General features: G+C 49.0%; 1 protein-coding gene across 1 annotated transcript in view; it reads right to left on the reverse strand.

The window, feature by feature from the left end:
* The window catches only part of LOC121704565 (speckle type BTB/POZ protein), a 31,386-nt gene that overhangs the window by 15,246 nt on the left and 2,949 nt on the right, over positions 1 to 13,191 (reverse strand). The window contains exon 4 of the mRNA XM_042084892.1: positions 5,016 to 5,143. Coding sequence (XP_041940826.1) covers positions 5,016 to 5,143 — 128 coding nt within the window. The remainder of the gene's footprint in view (positions 1 to 5,015; positions 5,144 to 13,191) is intronic.

Here is a 13,191-nt window from a genome sequence, read left to right on the forward strand (position 1 = left end):
AGTCAGTCAGCTGGAACAGCAGTTATCCCACTAAATTACACACTACACCCTCTTCTCCCTCTCTATCTTACACTCTGTCTCTAGACTAGCATTCAGCTGTGGTTTGCACACAATCTTAAAATGTGTTGGCTGCTTTGACGGCATGATCACAAAGAGAAGCTGATAGCTTTGAGACTACAAGGCTCCTTTCACCTGCTCAGAGATGAAGCAAAACGGCAAAACAAAAGCTTTTTTACTTGTTCCAATGAACCCACGAGAAAATAGACAAAAAAGCAAGATAAATGAGCAGATTTGGAGGCAACAAGTATAACGTGTGGAGTCGGTTAAAGAGGAGATCCATTTTGGCCGCGGCCATGGCGTGACTGGCTGGGGAACCTGCACCGTACGCCGGCGACCCGGGTTTGATTCCCGCCCCGTCGTCCTTTCCGGATCCCACCCAGACTCTCTCTCCCACTTGCTTCCTGTCATTCTCCACTGTCCCATCTCATTAAAAGGCATAAAAAGCCAAAAAAGAGGAGATCCATTTCAACGACAACTCCCAGGAGGCTTTGCAAGGCAGAGGAAAAGTAACTTTGGTCAGGTTAAAAGCAGCAACTATAAGCACAGCAAGAGGACTCGCCCTAAGGCTTTTTGCGTCTCTTTTCAATAATATGTAGTCTTGAAATCATGACCTTGTACTCTCAAACCCACAAACAAGAATGTGTTTGAGCACGCACACGCCCGCACACACACACACGCGCACACACACACAAGGCCTTTTCACACAGAGATTACGCTAAATTTGCGGGAAGAGGAGACGTCTTTTTGCCGCAACGTGTGTCTGAAAACGAGGTGAAAATTTACCGGCCTGCTGATCTGTTCACATGATGCGGCATTTTGGGGATCCAGGAGGCAGGATCAGCTAGCAAATTAAAATGTGACGTGCAATAGGGGGCGTGTAGAGTGATAGTCATAGGCCTTGCGTGGGCCTTCAGATGCAGCAGGTGTGTGATTTCCAAAACCATGGCGGGAGAACCGACTGCACTTTGGTTAGCTTGCATTTGTAGTACCCTACAATGCAAGTGAAGTTGCTTTGCTGTTGCTTAGAATGTTAGATTCTTGCGATCGATGTCTTCAGACAATAAAAAGTCATTTGGAAGGGAAATAGAAGAGAAGACTTGCCCTCTGCGTTGGCCGTGATTTGAAAATCAGAGGTTCACAGGCTACTGTGGCCTTGGTCAGTGGCGCCGCCAGCCGTAATCCTGTACGCACTGTGCATACAATTTTTCAACGCTTCATTCATGAAATCATTAAATATTACAACAATAAAAATAGCTTGTGTAGGCAACTGTCTTAGTTGAAACATGCTTCGCGCACAAATGATAGCCTAGGGCAAAGAGAATGGACATCTCAACATAAGGATACATTAGAAGATGATGATTGGTGTAAACTTTGTCACACGACGTGATAAGCAGTTCTGGCGCTTAAAGGAACACGCCACCCAAAGTCAGTAGTAATATATGTTCTTACCTTAACTTTCACGAGTTGAGTCATACCTCTCCCGTGTTGGTACGTGCACTCAAACGCTCTGGCGCGCGGCGCGAATGTGTTAGCATGTTGCTATGCTAGCGGGCTAGGATAGGATCTACAATTAGGTGTTAATTAATATTACTACGCTAACGTTGAAGTACTCCCAAGTGCTATTGCGCCACACATTGTAGTTCTCCTGTTTATTCGCTTGGAAAATCGCCACGTTTCATGTTGTGTGACCTTACACATTTTTATCAACTACTCGTGCAACTGTATTTAAGTAGGGAAAACGTGGATGTGTTTGATTACTACTATGTTCCTCCCTCTATGGCTACGTCTGAGCCCGCTAGCACAGCAACATGCTAACACATTCGCACCGCGCACCAGAGCGTTTGAGTGCATGTACCGACACTGGCAGAGGTATGACTCAACTCGTGAAAGTTAAGGTAAGGACATATATTACTACTGACCTTTGGGTGGCGTTTTCCTTTCAAAATGCTAAGTTCCATTCAGTCATAAATCAATCAAGCTTAGTGCTCGTCATGAAAAGAAAACAGCAGCTTAATATTTTTCAGGTGTTTAACAATAGGCGCACTGTTAGCAGTTATCTCGGCAAAATGTCTAGGGGGCTTGGTAGTATATTTGGCGAGACACTTTGTCCCGCCGTTCAGCCTCGGTCTATGTGAAAGGGACAGTCGTTCCGCGATTCTGGTACATAAAATCTCGGCGATTTTGGCAGTGTGAAAAGGCCTACAGTCTTCCTGCTCAGCTCCCGCTCCTGGTGTCCACCTGAGATGCAGGGGGTCCCACTGATGTTCAACACCGACACAGCACACGCCCTCCAAACCCTGCTACGTCTACTCCACCCGACACTCACTTTTTCACTCCTTCTTTCCAGGAAGTCACTGTCGTTGTTCACACCTCACCATGTTACTCTCTCGCTCTCTTTCGCTCTCCTCTCTAGCTTTTTCTCCATCACTCACGTCCCATTCTCCTTTCTTCATCTCCTATTCTTCTCTGATCCTCCTCGCCCCACTCCTCTTTCTCCATCTCTCCCTCTCTCTCCTGGGGAGTGTTGGCAGCAGCTGGTGCAGCTGTGGAGGATCTCTGAGACAGCAGAGTGACATATGGCTGTGCTGGGTGAAGGATGGGTGCTGTCACCCAGCTAAGAGCTCACAGCGCACAGCCAGCCAGCTAACCAGCCAGCCAGCCAGCCAATGTGTGTGCGTGTGTGCGTGCGTGTGTGCGCGTGTGTCTGTCTGCCTGTATGTGTATATACAAGCATATAACATCAGTGTATGTGTGTGTGTGTGTGTGTGTGTGTGTGTGTGTGTGTGTGTGTGTGTGTGTATACCTGTGTGGGTGTGTGTGTATACCTGTGTGGGTGTGTGTGTATATACCTGTGTGTGTGTGTGTGTGTGTGTGTGTGTATACCTGTGTGTGTCTGTGTGTGTGTATACCTGTGTGTGTCTGTGTGTGTGTGTATACCTGTGTGTGTCTCTGTGTGTGTCTGTGAGTGGGCCTGTGCCTACCTGTGTCTCTGTCTACAAGCGTATAACATCAGTGTCTCTCTTTGTATACCAGTGTGTGCACACACCTGTGTGTGTGTGTGGGATGTGTGTATGTGGTGTGTGGGTAAGTCTGTAGTAGGTGATCTAGAGACGTAACAAAAGAACAACCTTGGAGAAAGGCGGGACAGGGCATGAAGGAAGGACAGAGAGAAAGAGGCAGGAACACGCACACGGGCCACAGAGAAAAGCTTGGAAAAAAATCCCTTGACAGAATTCACACCAATATTCTGTTATGAGCCTTATACTTCCCCATAGGGTAACAACAAGAGAGGAACTGTAAACCCCCTCCACACACACACACACACACACTTTCCTTTCTCCTTCACTCCTCCAGTAATGACACAGAATGAAACACCTTTAATGGGAGCTATCTGCTCATTATATACCTGCAGGTGTCTACGGTTATGACAGGGGGAGGGGGAGCGATGGAGAGAGAGAAAGGGGGAGAGAGAGAGAGAGAGAGAGAGAGAGAGAGAGAGAGAGAGAGATGAAGAGTGAAAGGAAGATAGATGACAAATAGAAAACAAAAACAGAGCGGAGCGAAGGGGAAGAGAGAGAGAGAGAGAGAGAGAACACGACGCAAGAGAGCGATGACAAATGGAAAAACAAAAATGGGAGAATGGGAAAGAGAGAGGAGGAGGAGGGAGGGAGGGGGAGAGAAGTGGGGGGAGGGGGGGAGAGAGGAGGAGGGAGGAGGAGGAGAGAAGTGGAGGGAGGGGGAGAGAAGTGGGGGGAGGGGGGGGAGGGTGCTGGTGCTGAGCCACTTCTGAGTGAGCGAGGGAGGAGAGGAAAAGAATGAGGCAGAGGTAGAGAGCTTAGGGAGACGTCACTCCCCACTTTTTCTCTCCTCTCTCTCTGTATCTCCCTCTCTCTGTATCCCTCTTTGTCTCCCTCATTCTACATCTCCTCCTCCTCCTCAATCCCTCTCAGAGGCAAACGAACACCATCTGCAGAGCTGAGGAGCCAACACACACACACACACACACACACACACACACACACACACACACACACACACACACACACACACACACACACCATTCTGCCTTGAGAGTTGTGTTTTCAGGTTACATACAGACAGCATGATTTCCTACTGCTGTTTGGGGATCAACCAGAGACTAATGCTGCCAGGATTGGCAATGCAGTCTCACTGGGCTACACCAGTCGCTAAGATAAGATAAAAAAAAAAAAAACACACACCTATCTGTGTGCACACACCCCCACAAACATATATACACACTAACACACACATTTCTGCATCTTTCCCAGAACACACATATTTTTCCAAACACACACACACACACCACTCAGGATGAGCTGAGGACATCAGACCGCCTCTGCATCAACAGACCTAGATTTGGAAACAGTTTAAACAGACTAGCCGCCCCCCCCCCCCCTCGGTCTCTCCCTTCAGCCCTCCTGTTTTTAAGAGGCGCAGGACTTGGGTCCGCTCTCGCTCCCCGCACATACGGCTCATTAGGATTGTTCAGCAGTGACGGCCGCAGCTGCACGCTTTAAACATTCATGGGCGCGCCAGAGGATTGGAGCGCCGGGGCCATTAGCATACCCCACGCAGGCAGAGCACACACTCCAGGAGTGAGCGCGCGAGTGTGTGTGTGTGTGTGTGTGTGTGTAGGTCGGCAGGGGGCTTAAGAGCAGTGTAAGGTGAGCCGCCGACGCTCGGAGGCGTCAAGTGAGGTCCAACGAGGTGAGTCACCCTCAGCAAGCGCGCATGTGTGCTGTGAAAGTCGAATCGACATCGCTCCGTCTGATGGCCAATGACGTAACGGGTTACTTAACTCTGCGGCCAATGACGTGGGGTGATGCTGCTGCTGACACACACTGTGAGGCGGCTTATGTGCAGCTCTAATGTGAATCGAGCCCTGAGAGCCAATCAGATTCTAGATGCGGTGGATATGTCACATTTTTGCTTACCTCACAAAACAGGGTGAGCTTGTCATCTGGGAGCAATCCGTTGGCCTCGTCCAGCAGGAAGTCCCGCCTTATAAACTTCTTGAAGCCCCAGTCCTTGCCCTGCACGAAGCGGTAAGCCCTCTGGCTCTCTGTAGACATACACATGCGCGCGCACGCACACACACACACACACAGGGAGGAAAAAGAGAGAGGCAAACCAGGTCAACATTTCATCTACAATTCCCACCACAGTGTGCAGAAGCTTACACACAGAAGAGACTGTGTGACGAAGGGATCCACAACAGCAAGAGAATGAGACATGTGCATTTTAAAAGGGCCTCTTTGGGCACCTCTCCTCAACCTATATGCCCACACACACACACACACACACTCTCGCTCACACACACTCTCGCTCACACACACACACACACACACACACACACACACACACACACACACACACACACACACACACACACACACACACAGTGCCAGTTCAGGAGAGTTCAGAGAAGAGACAGCCAATCAGTCCAATTCAGAGCCCTGCTGACTGAACCCCAGTCTCGGGCAGAACGCCCCGCATGACAGCGGGCAGGGCCTCTACCCCTGTAGCCCCAGCACCACGCCTCTGGAGTCTGGACCGGAGAGGAGAGGGGGGAGGCATGGGCCTTTGGGTGTGGTCTCCACAGGCATGATGGGCAGCTGGTCTTACCCTGTGGTGCAGTCGAGGGAGCATGCAAATTGCTGGAGTTATTCAGATGCATTCAAATCCTGGTCTTGGCTGAACACACGTGTGAGTGTGTGTGTGTGTCTGCACATGTGTGTATGCACGTGGGTGTGAGTTGGTTTAGGGAGATGGGACTAAGAGCAAGGGGAGGTGAGAAGTGGGGGTGCTTCTGTTTAATCCTGTCTCACGAGACCACACACACACACACACACACACACACACGTCTCAGAGAGTGACACAAATCCAAATAGTCTTAAGGGTGTTTCTCTTTTCTTCTCTTCTCTACGCTGACAGAGGCGGATGGAAAAAAGAAGAGCCTCTCCTCATTCCACTGGGCACATCTGTTTTCCTCTTTCTCCTGCATATCTCGTCCATACCGCTGGCTGTATATGCCCTCCCTCCAACCCTCTCACTCTTTCTCCTGCATCTCTCGTCCATACCGCTGGCTGTATATGCCCTCCCTCCAACCCTCTCACTCCTTCTCTGACCTCGCTCAGGCGGAGGGAACAAGAGAAGCTCTCGCTCATGAAGACGAACATGTACAATCTGTCGGGGGGAGACAATCAAACCCAGCAAATGTTGAGCTCAGGGCTTGAAAGTTGATTCCATTTCCTTTTTTCTCTGTCTCGCTCTCTACCTAAGATTCAGTTTAGTGTGTGTGTGTGTGTGCTGTGACAGCTTCTCTTGTCCACTGTTATGTCTTGCAGCCTCTCTCTGTCTTAGGGCATCTCCCTACTCCTCTTCCTATTGTAGTTAATCTGGATAATCCAGTTAATTTATGAAAATCTAAACGCACAGGTAACCCTGTGTCTATTCGTGTGCGTTTCCTCTGAAGTATATCCGTAGTGGGTGGGCACAGGCGTCTCATCTGTTGCTTAACACATTTGCACATCGGTCTGCTCAGTCCTGCATACGCAATGCGTTTGCTCGCTTTTTTTCTTACATCCAGCCACCCAAGCATGTGCTAGTGTCAGGCCCTGGCACACGCAGTCACTGACTGGGGCTTTGTGTAGGGGGAGGCAGGGGACTGCTGGATAAGGGCAAGGCAATGGTGAGGAGACACACACACACACACACACACAGACAGAGAGAGATTTTTGCATTCACATGTGTGTGGTGTTGTGTATGTAAAATATGCGTACATATGCACTTCTGTGTGTGTGTGAGGTATGTGTATGTGTGTGTAGATGTGTTACCTAAAAAGCACACAAAAACCGCCCAACGCCATCAAAAGCCCAGCTGTCACTGACAAAAGCTTTCTAACATGCTAACTGGCGTTGTTTTTGCAGAACAACAAAGGTGCACACTGCAAAGCCCAGATGGCTAGTAGTGAGGATGTTAATGTCCTTTACATGACCATGGCATACCACCATTACAATTATTTTGACCATACCAAAAACACTCAAAAAACACCTCCAGAAATGACAAATTGTTGCATAGTATCGCTTTAATTGCTTTTTTCGATCACTTTGATGTAGGGTTTAAATTCCACATTAATAACAGGGTAATTACTACCGGATTTCAAGCCTTTCTTGTCATATTTTCTTCACTCTTCAGTGATCACGAGCATCTAGTGATCACATCACTGACTGGTCAAAGGCCAGCTCCACGTCAAAAAACACTCACTGTGCAACAAGAAGCAATGAGAAAGGTCACCATTCAGCATGCCATCACATAAAACCCCTTAAAAGATCAGATGAGCTCACCAGCCTTAATATGTAAATAGCAGAATCAGCAAAGCCCAAAATAAATTGACAAATGGCATGACAAGGAACTGCCAAGAAAGCCAAAATCTATCTGAGCAACAACAAGTTTGAGGCGTCGACTTGGAACAAAAACAAAGGCACGTTGAAGGGAGAAAAAACCTTTTGCCAAATTAGACATAACCTGCCGCCATTAAAAAAGCATTACCACTCTTCACAGTGCAGTGAGCAAAGTGTCATTCACTTCTTCACACCTCATACTGAAATGTCACGCTTCCACCAGCATAGCAGGGAAAGCACCAGAAAAATGGAGCTACACACACACACACAGGCTGCAGCATCCATCGTGTGAGGGTGCAGACGGTGTGTGTGTGTGTGTGTGTGTGTGTGTGTAGCTCCATTTACTTTAGACGTGTTGAAACCGCCCCCGTCATCGGAGCAGCAGGGGTCAGCCGAGGAGCCGCTTCAGCAGACTTTCACTCCAGACCGCTGGGTGCTGGGGACCACGGAGGGTCAAAGCTAAACTTGCAGAGAAACCCCAATACAACATCCCTCAGATTCTCTCTCTCTCTCTCACACACACACACACCTGACCTCAATGGCAGGAGGCACTGGGAGCAGAAGAGGTGATAAGAGATAAATAATCTGTCTCTCTCTCTATGTGTGTGTGTGTGTGTGTGTGTGTGTGTGTTTGTGTTTAAGAGAAGGAGAGTGAGAGAGTGTGTGTATAAGGGAAAGATTGGCACTGGCTGTTGCAGTTTGAGTGTGTCTTATCTGGGGGGAGAGACAGACAGATAGAGAGAGGGAGGGGGAGAGAGAGAGAGAGAGAGAGAGAGAGAGAGAGGGATGTGTGTGTGTGTGTGTGTGTGTGTGTGTGTGTGTGTGTGTGTGTGGTAAGATGAATGTATCAGGAGCCACAGCATGCATATTTCAGCCCACGTCACTGCCCTGGAGTCTCACACACTGGTACAAGGATAGAGACACACACACACACACACACACACACACACACACACACACACACACACACACACACACACACACAGTGCTGGCTACAATATCAAAAGCCTAGGTCACTAGGGCCTATACACTTATCCCACCATCTCTCACCTTCCCCAAAATTAAGTGTGTGTGCGTGTGTGCATCTCCCTCTGTGTATACGAGTGTGTGTGTGTCTCTGTGTGTCTAGGTAAGAGTGTGTGTGTGTCTCTGTTAGGGATGTAACGATTACCGGTATAATGGTAAACCACGATAAAAATGTTGACGATAATAATTACCGTTTTCATTTTAAACATCATGATTATCACTGTTGATTACCGCGGTGTGGAAACCGTGTGTTTAATCCTTCCCAGCTTCATCCTTCCTTGCTTTTGACATACAGTAGGCCTGGTACAATGGAACAAAACTGGTACCCTACTGATTCTGTTCTCTAATTGATGGTTTTAACTACGATTCGGATTAGGCTACACCTGATTTTAAAAGGCGGAACTTTTTCACCACAAAATGTGCACTGTATCATGTAGCCACTCTGCGTCTTTTTATGTTCGTGTCCACATTAAATCCATTCTCAAGTTATCAGGAGAATACAGTAGCCTAAAGTTTTACTTTAAACGCTTACTTTGGTCTCACTCATTGCATCCAAATAACAGAAATAGCAAACTCCAAGTTATGGTAGGGTAAGTTGAGCTATAATAAGCACATAGCCAAACATGAAGAAAAAAGTGAACAGGACACTTTTTTAAACTATTTCAGCTTGTGTAGGCCTATCAGTGCTTTCTGAACATATTGAACACACTTTTAGAAATACCGTGATGATACCGAAAACAGTGATAATTTTGGTCACTATAACTGTGAGGTTAAATTTTCATACCGTTACATCCCTAGTCTCTGTGTGTCTAGGTAAGAGTGTGTCTGCGCCTCACTGTTTTCTGCCTCCTGTGTTTCCTGATGACTAAAAATAAGCAAATTATAACCATAACAAAAAATCTCCCCTCAAATTTCATGATTTACTAGGCAATCTGTGCCCATTCCACTCACACACACACACACACACACACACACACACACACACACTTGCTTAACTTCATGTCTTCAATAAAGAGAACCTAATCCCAGCTCAAGAGCACTCTATAATGAAGCGTCAGCACAAACATGCCTATTGACATTCTTTCTCCATCTGTCAATAGCGCCTAATACAGTAAAGCTCTGTCCAATAACATTTGTTCATCTCGCTGTCAACTCCTCCGCCGCCTCGCCACCCCCGATTTAAACACACGCGCACACACACACACACACACACACACACACACACACACACACACACACACACACACACACACACACGTCTCCACTCCGCGAGCCTAGCCAGCCATCCTAATGCGGTCAGGGAGGAAGGGGGTTGGGGGCTCCTGATGGGTAACTGGGGAGGTCTCTCATCGGCTCTGATGCAGAGAGGCGGCTGAGCAGGAGTGGAACACGGGCTGAACAGTGCCCCCTGCAGGGCTGGCTCCTTTCCCTGCGGCCGTGGCTGCCATGGCAGCACTTCACAGCTGAGCAGGTATTCACCTGAGCAGTTAGTCACTCCTGTTCATCAGACCAGCATCAAGCGTACACACACACACACACACACACGCCTCTGCCAACAGACACAGACACACATGTGAACACTCGATACACAACTAGTCTACATGTCCACACAGATGCAGGTGCAGGTGCAGACACAGACACAGACACACACAGAGACACAGAGACACAGAGACACAGAGACACACACACACAGACACAGGCACAGGCACAGACACAGACACACACACACACAACCCTACCAGCAGTCCGACACCTTAGCTGTGTGCCAGGAGGCTTGCAGCCAGGCACCCTGGGGCCCTGACTGGGCAGAGGGCAGCTGGCCTGTAGCAGCGCTGGCTGGCCTCAGAGGACGGCCACCTGGGCCTCCTCTACCCCCGTGGTCAGGGCCCTCTGCCCCACAGCGAAGCGCAGTGCTCTCTCCCTGGCCAAAACAACGCACACACGCGCACACACGCACAAACACACACACACACACACATACCCTCAGTCTACACGGACTAACTAGGGAAAGAGCTCAAGGGCAAGACTGACAGAATGAGATACAGGGAGGGAGAGATAGAAAGAGATACAGAGGAAACGGAGGATAGAAAAAGAGCAAAGGAGAAAGACAAGACTGCGGAACAGATAAGGCCAACAGGGGGTCCATGGCGTGAAGGCCGATGCGTTTGGCTAGGGCAAGCGTCCGTGGACTTGGCTGATGAACCATTCACTCATTTGGATGGGAAGCAGCAGCTCCACTTTAAAAAAGCAGCACCTGATGGGTGTCCAGAGACACCGGCGCTCAATCCATCAGGATCCGCCTCGCTCGCGGCACCCCACCGCCCGGTACACAAGCAGCACGCCGCCTGCCCGCTGCTCTATTAAAGCCAGGGGGGGGAAGAATTACCGCCACGGCCGTCGCCGCGTCCCTGATGTGCCTGCCGGGCCGCTGCCGCATCCTCATGCTACTCCCGGTGCCACGCAACCATCGCCTACACACACACACACACACACACGGCCATAAATTCTGCCTAATGTGGAGTCTATGAGGTGAGAAATGGGTGGCGGTCCATGGAAGCTCTGCTGTACAGGCGTCCATTTAGCTGTGGAGCTGATGGATTACCCACTAGCGACTACATAACCCCACCTGCACCACCTCCATGTAATGCTCCTGTGAGTCTTGCCTTTATCCAGTCCTGTCACACACCCTTACTGATCCATTCATCCATCTATTCACTCTCCTCTCTCTCTCTCTCTCTCTCTCCAGATCCAATCATGTCCCATTCCCGAGGCCTGTAGAGCTCCATTGTTTCCCACATTCACCCCTCTGTGCCTACCCAATTCATCCATCTATCTATTCATGTGTTCATGTACTCCATTTCTCCTTCATCTCTCTCTCTCCATTCAGCGCTTCATTCATCCTTCCATCCCTCCCTGCATTAATCGACATGTCCGTCCCCAGCAGCTAGTTCCATGTGTGCTCACAGTCATCTCAGTTGTGTGTGTGTGTGTGTGTGTGTGTGTGTGAGGGACTCTCTGCCCCCCCCCCCCCCCCCCTCTGTGTGTGTGTGTGTGTGTGTGTGTGCGTGCGTAAGTGCATAGCTTTGGCAGAGCAGACACGTCAATAAGCCAAGTCTGCTCCACTGGCCCAGCTCAGCCGACCGCTACTCTTAATTAAAGGGCTTTACTTTGTTTTTATTTCACCCAGCCCTCCTCCTTCTAACCAACCCCCCCCCCCCCCCCCCCCCCCCCCCCCCCCCATCTCAGCCCCTTCCCCCGTTCCTCTCCCCTACACATACACCCCTCGACACCACACACACACCCCCCCCCCGAGGACGCCCAGATTAAATTGGATTCTAAATGATCCAGAACCGATAGAGCAATTTTGCCTGCCATATTTTCTTTCGCAGACTTGAGACCCCCCCTCCCCCTACTCTAGTCGCTGAAAATATTGCCAACAACAGGCTCATTTTCTCCTGCAGGGGGGCGCGCTGGGGGCTCGCCAGGGCTCCGCTCTCCCCTGGGAGCTGGAGGGTGTGTGGGGGGTGGGAGGTGGGGAGATGGGGTATGAGGAGGTGGGTGGCTGGGTAGTTGGGGAGGTGGGAGCCGGGATGGTTGGTGACACGTCTGTAAACTCCTCTGCAGATAACACCATGCAACCCCACTGAGTCATTAGATGGCCAAAACGGAGAAAACGAGAAAATGAGACATGAGGGTCGTTCAAAGTGTCACACGCGCACACGTACTCTCTCAGATTTTTCTTTGATTTTTTTAGAATTAGTTTGTTGATTGTGCGTGTGATGTGAGTGTGTAAGTAAGAGGGATTGTGATGTGTATTGTAAACGTGCTAATTACCAACCATTTTGTTCGAAAATTGTAAAACAATGTTTTTTAATACTTCAAAATAACATTTGCTAAATGAACCTGACATTTTTCAGTAGCCATAGGTGTGTAGATTTGAACAAAATCTAGTTTGGTTCTTACCGGGGCTTTTACTGCCTGAAATATCCGATTTTGTTTACCACGCTCGGAGGTTAGTGCTGGGCTTGTGGGTGCTTATTCCCAACCTTTCTCACGGCACATCAACGGTTAGCCCGAGAATTCTCGTCAGCAATTCAAAATTCCACTGGAGCTTCAAGCAGATTTGTGCACGCAGCCTTACAACACTGTTTACAGCTCTTCGGGTCACGATAAAATTTAATTTTTGGTACATAGCTAATTTAGATAAACTTATGGTGTGGGTGCTTGCGTTTCTTTAGGAATCCGCCGTCTTGGTTTGTACAGAAATGAATATTAAGTGACACATACACGTAAAAGGTTGGACATACGTGACACTTGGTAATATGTGACGTTCCGATAGTGAGTATACATACATGTCCAATGACACAAGTAAGTGAGTGAGTGAGTGAGTGAGTGAGTGTGAGGTGTTTGTGGGAGTCTAAAATGTATCCATGTGTGGTATGGGAGTGCAAATGTGTGAGAGTGTTTGAGTATGTCTGCCTATGAGTGTCCATGTGTGTGTGTGTGTGTGTGTGTGTGCGCGCAAGTGGACCATATTTGGATGGGCAGCGTTGGCATATTCATACAACAGAGATGGCTTTCCTCTGGCCGCGACTAAAGTGACAAAGAGACACGCTAAGGCGTTTTATAAGCTGACGGAACTGGTGACTGGTGACAGAGACGAGAGGAGACCAAAGAGCAA

The sequence above is a fragment of the Alosa sapidissima genome, chromosome 3, assembly GCF_018492685.1.
Source record: "Alosa sapidissima isolate fAloSap1 chromosome 3, fAloSap1.pri, whole genome shotgun sequence".
Classification (NCBI taxonomy): domain Eukaryota; kingdom Metazoa; phylum Chordata; class Actinopteri; order Clupeiformes; family Clupeidae; genus Alosa; species Alosa sapidissima.